At 35.9% G+C, this 12,195-nt stretch overlaps 1 protein-coding gene across 11 annotated transcripts in view; it reads left to right on the top strand.

Annotated features, from left to right (window-relative positions):
* Positions 1-12,195, top strand: part of SLC44A5 (solute carrier family 44 member 5) — a 368,679-nt gene that overhangs the window by 354,405 nt on the left and 2,079 nt on the right. For 5 of the 11 annotated variants that reach the window (XM_042997601.1, XM_042997599.1, XM_042997596.1 and 2 more), the window contains 6 exons: positions 4,803-4,906; positions 5,943-6,016; positions 6,867-6,937; positions 7,050-7,138; positions 8,479-8,563; positions 10,809-11,014. In XM_042997601.1, coding sequence (XP_042853535.1) covers positions 4,803-4,906; positions 5,943-6,016; positions 6,867-6,937; positions 7,050-7,138; positions 8,479-8,563; positions 10,809-10,921 — 536 coding nt within the window. In that variant the 3' untranslated portion in view covers positions 10,922-11,014. Of the gene's footprint in view, positions 1-4,802; positions 4,907-5,942; positions 6,017-6,866; positions 6,938-7,049; positions 7,139-8,478; positions 8,564-10,808; positions 11,058-12,195 lie in introns of those variants that run through there. The other 6 variants (XM_042997595.1, XM_042997593.1, XM_042997594.1 and 3 more) reach the window with 4 other exon arrangements.

Raw genomic sequence — 12,195 nt, 5'->3', positions numbered from 1 at the left:
TTATATCGTAAATGATGCTGCAGTGAACATAGGAATACAAATATCTCTATGAGACAGTGATTTCATTTTCTTTGAATATATACACAAAAGTAGAATTGCTGGATAGTATGATAGTTCTATTTTTAATTTCTTGAGGAACTTCCATACTGTTTTCCATAGTAGATGTACCAATTTACATTCCTACCACCAGTATACAAGAATTCCCTTTTCTCCACATCCACACGTCCACATCCTTATCTTTTGTCTTTTGGATAACAGACATCCTATCTTCTATCTCATTGTAATTTTTATTTACTTTCTCTGATAACTAGTAATGTCAAGCACTGTTTCATGTACCTATTAGCTATCTTTATGTCTTTTTTGGGAAAATGTCTGTCTGGGTCCTTTGCCCATTTTTTAAAATTACGTATTTATTTTGGGGAGAGTGCAGTGGGGATGGGGCAGAGAGAGAGGGACAGAGGATCCAAAGCAGGCTCTGCACTGACAGGCAGACAGCAGTGAGCCCAATGTGGGGCTTGAACTCACAAATGAGATCATGACCTGAGGCAAACTTGGATGCTTAACTGACTGAACCACCCCAGTGCCCCGCCCCCCATTTTTTAAAATTGGGTTATTGTTTTTTGGTTTTTGCTATTAAGTTCTAGGAGTTCCTTGTATATTTTGGATATTAACTCATTATCACATATATGGTTTGCAAATATTTTCCCCTATTCCATAGATTGCCTTTTAATTTTGTTGATGGTTTCCTATGCTGTGCAGAAGCTTTTTAGTTTGATGCAATCCCACTTGTTTATTTTTTCTTTTGTTGCCTTTGCTTTTGGTATTAAATCCAGTCATTTCTAAGACCAATGTCAAAGAGCTTACCCTATGATTTCTTCTAGGAGTTTTATGGTTTCAGGTCTCCATTCAAATCTTTCATCCATTTTGAGTTGTTTTGTGTGGTCTAAGATAATTGTCCAATTTTATTCTTTTGCATGTGGACATTCAGTTTTCCCAAAACAACTGAATTGAAGAGACTAACCTTTCTCCACTGTATATTCTTGACTCCTTCTTTGAAAATTAATTGAGCATATATACATGGGTGTACTTCTGGGCTTTCCATTTATTCTGTTCCATTCATTTGTGTGTCTATTTCTTTCCCAGTGCTATATACTATTTTGATTACCATTGCGTTGTAATATAGTTTGAAATCAGGACATGTAATGCCTTCAGCTTTGTTTTTCTTTCTTAATTGCTTTGGCTATTCAGTCTTTTGTGCTTCCAAACAAATTTTAGGATTGTTTTTTCCATTTGTGTGAGAAATTCCATTGGAATTTTGATAAGAATTACATTGATTTTTGTAGATTGTATTGGATATTATGTACATTTAATAATATTAATTTTTCCAACTCATGAATATGGAATATTTTCATTTATTTGTATCTTTATTTCATCAATGGCTTATGGTTTTCAATACACAAGTAATTCCCCACCTTAGTTAATTTTGTTTCTAGGTATTTTCTTGGTTTTGATGCAGTTTTAAATGGGATTGTTTTCTTAATTTCTCTTACCAATAGTTGGTTGTTAGTATATAGAAATGCAGCTGAATTTTGAATATTGGCTTTGTTTCCTATATTTCATTGAATTCATTTATTAGTTCTAATAGTATTTGTTTGCTGGACTATAGGGTTTTGTATAAATACTATTGTATTATCTGCAAAGACAATTTTATTTCAACTTTTCCAATTTTAATGCCTTTTACTTGTTTTATTGCCTAATTGCTCTGACTAGGATTTCCATTACTATGTTGAATAAAAATGGCAAGAATGGACATCCTTGTTTTCTTCCTGATTTTAGAGCAAAGGCTTTCAGCTTTTTACCATTGATTATGATGTTAGCTGTAGGCTTGTCATATATGGCTTTTATTATGTTGATGACTTATATAACCAATTTATTGTGAGTTTTTATGATGAAAGGAGGTTGAATTTTGTCAAATTAATTTTCTGCATCTACTGAGATGATGATGATTTTTATCCTTCATTTTGTTAATGTGGTACATCACATTTATTGATTTGCATGTATTGAACCATCCTTATATCCCTTGGATAAATCCACTTGATCTTGGTGTATTATCCTTTTAATATACTACTGAATACAGTTTGCTAATAGTTTGTTGAGGATTTTTGCATTTATAAATGATGGGTACTCCAATGATGGGTACATAAATATAATTTTTATATTCTTTTGATGAACACACTCCTTTATCACTGTATAATGGCCTTCATGTTACAGTTTTTGGCTTAATGTCTATTTTGTGTGATATAAGTAAAGCTATTCCCACTTTAGTTTGGTTTCTTTTTGCACGAAAAATATTTTCCCAATCCCTCACTTTCATTTCAAAACCTGTCTGTGTTTTTAAAGGTGAACTGAGACTCTTGTAGGTAGCTTATAGTTGAGTTTTTTTTTTTTTAATCCATTCACTCTTTTGATTGGAGAATTTAGTTCATTTACATTATTGATAGTTATGGACTTTGTATTGCCATTTTGTTAATTATTTTCTGGCTGTATATTTTATGTCAAATGTCTTATAGTTCTATCAATCTATTTTAAGCTGATAACTTAATTTTGAATATGTACAAACACTCTACATTTTTACACTTTCCCCACATTTTATGCTACGGTGTTTTTGGTGACACAATTTACATATTTTTAGATTTTATATTGTAGTTGTAGTTATCTTTAATATTTTGTATTTTAATCTTTATACTAGAGTTGTGATTTACCTGCCACCATTACAATTTTAGAGTGTTCTGAATTTAACTATTTATTTACCTTTTATCAGTGAGTTTTATACTTTCACATATTTTCAGCTATCAATTAGCATCCTTTTGTTTCAGCCTAAAGAACTCCCTTTTTCGTTTCTTGTAAGGCTGCTCTAGTGGTGATGTACTCTTTCAGCTTTTGTGAGGAAAACTTTATCTGTCCTTCATTGTGAAGGACAATTTTGCCACACTGAGTTTCTTCCTTGGCAGCTTTTTTTTTCTTTCATCACTTTGCATATATCATTCCACTTCTTTTTTCTGGCCTATAAGTATTCTGCTGAAAAATCTGATAATCATATGGAAGGAGGTAAAAGTCACTTTTCTACCACTGCTTTTAACTACCTTTCAACTTTTGAAAATTTAATTTTGTGTGTTTCAGTGTAGGTCTCTTTAGATTCATCTTTTTTGGTATTCTTTAGGCTTTCTGGATCTGGATGTCTGTCTGTTTTTCCAGATTAGAGAAGTTTTCCACCATTATTTCTTTAAATAAACTTTCTGCCCCTTTCTTTCTCTCCTCCTTTTGGCACCTCCATATTGGTCTGTTTGGTAGTGTCCAATACATCCATCACTCTATCCATTCTTTTCTCTTTTTGCTTCTCTAATTGGATGAATTCAACTGTCCAACCACAATGAGTGCTACCATATGTGCTTGTACAGAACTGCCTATTTGTGTTGCATAGTGCTGTGGGACTTGTGGTTATAAACCCCACTGGCTTTCAGAGCTAAGAGTTTTGGCGGCCTGTGCTTTGTGTGGTTGCCTTAAAAGTTGGAATTCTATATGTGCTGTCCAAACCTTTCACTCCTCAGGAAGAGCCTGATATTGGGGGGTATCTTCCTTATAGTATGGTTCTGTGCCAGAAATTGGCTTTACAGGAAGTTTGTCTAAACATTTCCTACCCGTTTCACTATGGTCATTTTCTTAGTTTGCTGATGGGGTAGGAGTCATTCAGTTAGTCTCTGTTTTTTTCTCAGAAGACATTGTTCCACATGTAGCTGTACTTTAAGTGCATCTGCAGAAGGAGGGAAGTTCAGGAACCTCCTATGTCACCATCTTGGTCCCTTCCACAAAGGATTTGCATATACATTGCTCCAAAGAAGATACACAAATCACGAATAAGCACATGGAAAGATGCTCAGTATTATTCATTAGGGAAATGCAAATCAAAACTGTAATGTGGTTATGTGTAATGTGAAGGTACCACTTCACATCCATTAGAATGGCTACTATTTTAAAAAATGAAAATAACTAATATTTGTAGGATGAAGATAAACTAGGAACCTTAGTATATTGCTGATGGAAATGTAAAATGGTATAGCCATTGTGGAGAACATTATGGTGATTCTTCAGAAAGCTAAAGGTAGAATTGCCATATGATCCAGCAATTTCACTTCTACAGGTATATACTCAAAAGAATTGAAAACAGGAATTGAAACAGAGACTTGCACACAAGTTTCACAGTAGCCAAAAGGTAGAAAAACCCAAATTTCCATTAACAGATAAAAGGATAAACAAAATGTAATATATACCTGCAATGGAATGTTGTTAGGCTCTAAAAAGGAATGAAATGATAAACATTAAAAACTTTGTTAAGTGAAATAAGCGAGACACAAAAAGATAAATATTGTATCATTTCACTTACATGAGGTATCTAGAAGAGGCAAATTCATACAAAATACAACAGAGGTTACCAGGAGCTGGGAAAAGGGGAGAATGAAGTGATTGTTTAATAGGCACAGAGTCTCTATTTGAGATGAAAAGTTCTGGAAATGGATAGTGATAATGGTGGTACAACACTGTGAATGCACTTACTGGATTGAACTGAACTGTACAGTATTTTACACAATTGAATTAATACACTTAAAATGGTTAAAATGGTAACTTTTATGTATATTTTACCACAATTGAAAAAAATTAAAAGCCTGTTTTTAAAGTTTTTGTGTTTTTGATTCCTAGAGTTTAGTCACAAATAATTCATCAATTTGAATATCTCATTTTCATAGAGGCCCAGAACAATATTTCTAAATTTCTACAATGCTGCCTGAAATGCTGTTTCTGGTGTTTGGAAACAGTGGTAAAGTTTTTGAACAGAAATGCCTATATTATGGTAAGTAGATTACTTTTTATTTACTAAGTTTCTTCTTTGCAAACCCCAACCCCATGTCTACATTTCCCATCTCTAACACTTTTTACATCATGCAGTTGAATTTACCACCATGATGATATAAGGATTTGTGAATCCAATGCATGATTCAGGGCCATGCTTTCCTAGTTGAGTAGTATGCTAACTGTACTTCATTATTACTGTTAATATCTTTTTAAAGAGGGAAAATATTTACCTTAGAAATTTTAAAATGTGCTAGAATGAAAAGATTTTGTGTGTCTTTGACATAGCTTAGTGGGAAGAAAGCTGAGTCTATGCATCACTCTGAGGAAAAAGAAAAAATACCTTCCTGGGATTCACATACAGAATGGTCTTTTTAAGAAATCTTATGTTGAAATGTGTGGGCATTGACCGGGCCTAACTGAATATGTTATTTAGGAATAGGGAAGCTACTGAAGAGATTTTTTAAAATAGGAGCTCCAAAAGTATAATTCTAAAATTTAGCAACTACAACCTTATGATACTGGTTTGTTATCACCATGACAGAGTCTGCAGGAGTGATCCAAATAGTCATGAAGATTCAAACTGTCATTAATTTACCTCCAGTGAGAATACTGTATTGAATCTCCTAATGAGTAAATCAAATGTATCAAAAGGCATTGGTTTCCTGAGAGTAATTATTAATTTGAATGCTGCAACACTTAACCTATTTACAATAAACCCTAGCCAAAACACTTCAAAGAACAGAAGCCATGTCCTGATATTTGAGAAAAAGACATGCCTCTGTTTGGTGTGGTCTAATTCCCATGGAGTTTACAAGCATATAGCATCTGAAGTGCACCTTATTGTCAATGCCCCTGACAGCTGTGCAGAGTTGAGAACACATAGTTCCCATGTCTCTCACATACCCAAATGCTGGAAAGAGGAATGAGAGTAGCTGTTTGGGTGAAAATGAATTCATTTTCCTCTCACTGGGTTGTCTATTGGTCTTGTTAGGGTATGTTACTGACTCTAGAATAATATCAACTGTTTTCTTCAGATTGCAATATATGGCAAAAACTTCTGCAAGTCAGCAAGAGAGGCTTTCAATCTGCTGATGAGAAATGTTTTAAAGTAAGTAAGTAATCAGGTTGAATTTGCAAAAGACAATTTGGTGAACCTTGAGCATCATATACTTCACATGTTATTTAAAGTGATGGTGGTCTTTTAGACATGAATATTATCTTTCAATTTGATAGATTTAAATCTACTCTCTCATACTATTTCTTTTTATATCTTAGAATTGTTGCTTCCCTCATTCATCTATATCTTCACACCCACTTGCATTTTATACATTTTTATTATCCCCACTACTCAAGAAATTCTCTACACGAACATCATGTTTCTGGCAATTTCCCTCTCCCAAAATTGACAGAGTCTGAATAGCAAAACCAGGGAAGATATGAAACATCCTCAGGAGTCAGGGTGTCTTAGGCTTCAAAATAGGCTGACACCAATAGTGCCTGACAATGCCATCTTCTGTTTACTTCATCAAAATTAAGTCAGAACTTAATCCCCAGAGGCTGTCTTCATTCCTTGCACTGAACAAATGCCAAATAGAATTTCCATCAAAGACATATCAAAATGAGCTCAAAAAATTTAAATGCTTAAAATTTTTTTTAGTGTTTATTTATTTTTGAGAGAGAGAGAGAGAGAGAGAGAGAGAGAGAGACAGAACCTGAGCAGGGGAGGGGCAGAGAGAGAGAGAGAGAGAATCCGAATACAGGCTCCAGGCTTTGAGCTATCAGCATAGAGCCTGATGCGGGGCTCAAACTCAGAAACAGCAAGATCATGACCTGAGCTGAAGTCAGACGCTCGACCAACTGAACCACCTAGGCACCCCATGAATTATTTACTTTAATAAATTTCAAGTAACAAATGTAATTTAAACACAAAATTATACTTTCTTTTTTCTGATTCTTAGAGTTGCAGTTATGGATAACGTTACAGACTTTGTACTAATCCTGGGGAAAATTCTAGTTACTGGATGTATAGGTAAGTAATAATAATAAACATAACTTTAGAAGGTATTAGGAGAAACTCCTTTACTACAAAAAACTATTCCTTTGCAAGTACATAATAGACATGTTCTGCCTTTCCAATGTAGGTGTGCTGGCCTTCTTACTCTTCACACAAAGATTGCCAACGATTATAGAAGGACCAACATCTTTAAATTACTACTGGGTACCTTTGCTGGTAAGAGCTGATGTCTTACTTCAGGCTTCTATAACAAAAATATCATAGATTGGGTGGCTTAAACAAGAATTTATTCCTCACAGTTCTGAATGCTAAGAAGCCCAAGATTAAAGTGCCCACAGATTCAGTTCCTGGTGAGAGCTCTCTTCCTGGTTTGCAAAGGGACACCTTCTCATTGTATCGTAATATGGTGGAGAGAGAGGTCATCATCTCTCCTATCTCCTCTTACAATGGCACTAATCCCACTGATTAAGGCCCAGCCTCATGACCTAATTACCTCCCTCAAACCTCACCTCGAGATAACATCACATTGGGGATTAGATTTCAACATATGCATTTTGAGAGGTCACAATTCATTCATAGCAACTGGGTAACACTGACTGATTGATCAGAGATGACAGAAGAAAAAGCAAAAAGGAATTAGAAAAATAAAGACAGCTAACATTATTGGTCTTACTTCGTGCCAAGCCTTATTCTGCTTTAGACGGTATTCCTTAGAAACAACCTCTGAGAGAGAGGATTGCATGTGGAAGGTTTATTACGAAGTGCTCTCCTGAGATACCCTTGAAAAAGGAAGTAAGGAGGCAGACATGGGCAAAGGAAGAAGCTGACCGATGCTGCATTTATAGCTGAGCCCTCAGACATAATTACAGGAAGTTCTGACAAAAGAATTTGCATGCTGCATCAGGCAGCTGTTGGCCAGGGGTCGTCCCCTAGATGGGGCTATAAGCTTGGGTGAGGCAGTCCCTGCAGTGAGGGCAATTCCTAATGAGGGAACCTGCTCAGTCATCAGCAGCCTACATTCCTAACTGGGGGATAGATGCAGCAGCTGGAGAGGACCTGGGAGGAGCCCTGCAGTATGTATAACAATTAACTCACTCCATATGTCAGAGCCCTGCAGTATCTATAACAATTAACTCCATATGTCATAAATATTATTGCTATTCACATTCTTCCCTTGCCCACCAATAACTTTTTATGGGAGGCAGCAGGCACAGTGAGGTTAGGTAACTTGTTAACTGAGAGCCTGACATGTGATTCAAACCTGGGCAGTGTGTTACGTTAACTCCCATGCTTTACTGCCTTAAAAAAAAAAAAAATTGGGATATTTTTGGTGGGCATTTGGGATAGGGGTAAAACAACTGGCAGGTAATCTAATACATTTAAATCCCAGTACAAGGCACCCAAAAACGTTACCATTGGATTTCCTTGGTCTTTATATTGAAATATTTTCTAACATAGGGTACTTCAAAGTTTCTCTTCATGACTTTCATTTAAAGCTGCATTATTGTTCTTCTGGCTGAGTTAATAACATCTTCATTTTCTTTACTCATTTACAGACAGTCATTATTGGATCTTACCTAGTTGCACATGGGTTCTTCAGCGTCTATGCAATGTGTGTTGATACAATTTTCATCTGCTTCTGTAAGTTTTCAGTATATGTGTTTCCTCCCTTTGGAGAGTAAGTGAAAGATAAGAAGGTTAAGACCCATGTCCTTAGCTGGCTTGTGGATTTGCTATGACCTGGCTGCAACTACCAAATAGTGCTTATTTGAAAAGAGACATTGTTTAGTAGATGCTCTTTAAACCTTAACATCTGAGAGAATGGAGTTTGCAAAGCACAGCAGGGTCAGCCACTGAAATGAACCTCAGGCTTCATGGCATGGTGTTAGTACTTTCAAATTTAGTATTTCTTAGTGTTTTCAAATTTATGATAATGAGTGGATTCTCTTGTGTTTTATTAACAGAACTGAGAATATGACTGGGCTTTGAGACTGGACTTTAGGAATTCTTTGAAGAGAGCCTTTATAGATTCTGATAGAGCCAAGCTGGCAATGGTTTCAAAGACACATACAGCCAATTCATACTAGACAGATAGGATTCATAGAGGAGAATGCCCACGAAACAGATCAGTTCTGATGCTTAGAGTTAAAATACTTCCTATGAACTTTGATCACTGACTTTGCTGTGCTTCTGGGTGGCATGTGCAACTCAGAATGGATAGGTTTTCTATCAGTATCTCCTCTTAAAATCCCTGGAGAACCTAGCACCTTAGGAGCTTGATCTGGCCTTCACTTTCAGGCTAATAAAGTAGGCTCTGAGGATGAAAGAACAAACTGTTAGCCATACAGCTGTACCTTCTGAGAGATCATTTCTCTGGCACATTGCTCTTAAGAAAAGCAGAGAAAACATTCTGTGAAGGCATTATTGAGTGATCCAGTTGAATAAAACTGACTATTTATTTATTTGGGGGCATAACTCACAAGGAGACACAGAACCTAAAGCAGGCTCCAGGCTCTGAGCTGTCAGCACAGAACCCGACACGGGACTCAAACTCACAAGCCCTGAGATCATGACCTGAGCCAAAGTCGGATGCTTATCTGACTGAGCCATCCAGGTGCCCTGAAACATGGCATCTTTTTTACATTACAAGGCAATGAGAAGTCTGGTCCCAGTACGAGAAAACAGTAGTAGTTGTAGATGATTATTAATGTGATCCATACTAGGCATCCTAACAATGTCTCAAATGGTAATAACAATATAGATATATGATCTATCATATAGAAATATGATGAAGGTGAAAGAACAAAAATGTTCAGTGTCCATCATATTCCCCCCCTAGCTTTTCATTTTGTATGTAAGGAAGGTCACTATGAAGTCTAATGCAAAAATCTAAATCATCCAACCATTCCTAAAAGATAAGGATGAAAAATAATTTAGATTTATTCCATAAATCCATAATTATCCTATATGATTTTATATATTTCTTATCCTTTGTCATAATAAGGACTATGAATAACAAAATCTTTTTTAATATACCAGTGAAAACATAGAATTAAGTTGTACTTGTATGTTTATTGATAGATATTATCTGCTGCAAATTGCATGTAGCTTTTAGGAAAGCTAATTACACGCTGACTTGTCTTTGCTTCTCAGCATCCTTCTGATGCTTTCCCTGAAACACCCAATATGTGTTAGTGAACACACCATCATTTAATTACTAGCCTAGGCACAATAGGAAGTTAAATTCATGTATTACGTGAAGTCAGAGAACATTAGTTTTCTAATGCAATCTGAAGGGATTTAAAACAGGATGCCTTATATAGTTAAGTAGGACAAGAACTGAACTAAGTGACAAGAGGCTGGATCCTCACCTCATTCCGATTGCCTCAGAGCTTTTGACTTCAGGAGGATCATTTCGTATAGCCGGGCCTCCCTTTTCTTCATCTGTAACATTAGGGTGTGGACTACCATTAAAAGTGACTTTGAACTCTGAAAATGAATTATTGTTCTACATTTATCACAGGGTCATACACTTTTTGTTCAGATTCATCTCCGAGGATGTGACATTTTACCGTTCTGAAATGAACAGTCACCACTGAGAGATAATACTTTTGAAAGGACATGAAAGATCTTATTAGCCTTTACACTACCAAAATAAACCTCTTTGAGCATTGGGGGGGATTTAGGAAGTTTTAGTGCTTCCTGTCAGAAGTTGAAATTTCTTACTTTGTCGAGCATCAGCAACTTAATGGTACTAATTTGTCTTATATTTGACTTTCTAACACTAATTTCTCTGATTTTTCCCTGTTTGACTCTCCAATTTCTAAAAATATTTAATTGTGCTGCCGCTTGCTGCTTTTGCCTGCTTTGGCTGCTGCATATACAGGTGAAGATCTGGAAAGAAATGATGGATCCACAGAAAAACCCTACTTCCTAGCCCCTACCCTGCACGGAACTCTGAACAAGATGCAACTAGTTTCCCAGAAGCAGAAAGAGTAGAAAAGCTCCAAACAGTGACATTCATTTTTAAATAGAAGTTTTGTAAATTAGATCATGTGTAACTCAAAAATGAGGCTTTTGAGTCATGTGAAATTTCTATGCTTATTGCTGAAAAGCCAGAACCTGGTACCACTTGAGGTGACAGACATTTGATGACAGTAGCCTCTGTGAACTAGGATACTTTATAGACTGTGGTCCCAGCCGAAGAGCAAGGTGTAAATGTCAAACATATTTTTAAAGCCTATAGCTGAAAGTGTTTAAAACAATACTTTTATAACTCAGAGTGCTGTTTCCCATTGCAGCACTTTGATAGCCTTTCTTTTTATAAATGTGTTTGTAAAAGACATTCAGGCAATTTTTGAAAGCACTATAAATGTATCGTCAATTAGCCATAAAAAAGATTGATAGAGTTAACCAGCTTATGGTACTAAATTTGTAAATATGGTACTATGCCTATATAGCTGCTCAAGCTAGTGGACAGCTATCTAAACTGTGATTAAATTTGTATTCATGTTTCTCTAGGAAGTATATTTCAGTACATGATTCAAGACCATAATATACATAGAGATGTTAATGTTATGCAAGTTCCATAGAGAGCATTATTAGGTAAAAATTACTGTGAAACCTTCATAGCCCACTTCATTTTAGTGTAATTATATTCATAGTGAAGCTGAATCTGAGTTCTGGAATACCATTTCCAATGATATGAACCTCTGGCCACTGTGAAAATGTTCTGAACAAAACTGAAATGGCCATGTAATGCATGCCTCTTGTCTCTAACCCAAACAGAGACAAATTTCTATTTCCCTATTCCTGCCATATAGAAAACTGGAATGGATTTGTTTCAGAAGAGTGATTATGTCTTTTATAAGCACGCCTGTTTTTATAAGCAAACCTGTTTTTCTAGATTAAAGACATTGTTTGGCTTCATTCTACAAAAGGTTTAGTTTGAGTTCAACTTTGGGGAAAGAGAATAGATGAGTAAGACCTTCAGATTTTACTCTAAGGAAATATACCTAAGCACTCCATAGGTACCTTGTCTGGTACCTTTACAGGGGTATATACTGTGGGTTAGGAAATCTCCCTCAGAGCTTAGCAGGAAAGTTATTTTTATACTCCACCCCTGCTGGCCAGAGCAATAAGTTCGTTTCTGGCAACCATCCCCTTAGTCTTTTGTATGGTGGAGCAAAGCATAAATCAGACACTGAAGCACTTTTCCTGCCCAATCTCTGTGTGCACGTTTGTATGATTTGGCTAATGGTATAAAAGTTACC

Source organism: Panthera tigris, chromosome C1 (genome assembly GCF_018350195.1).
Source record: "Panthera tigris isolate Pti1 chromosome C1, P.tigris_Pti1_mat1.1, whole genome shotgun sequence".
Taxonomy (NCBI): domain Eukaryota; kingdom Metazoa; phylum Chordata; class Mammalia; order Carnivora; family Felidae; genus Panthera; species Panthera tigris.
This window is presented reverse-complemented; position numbering and strand designations above follow the sequence as displayed.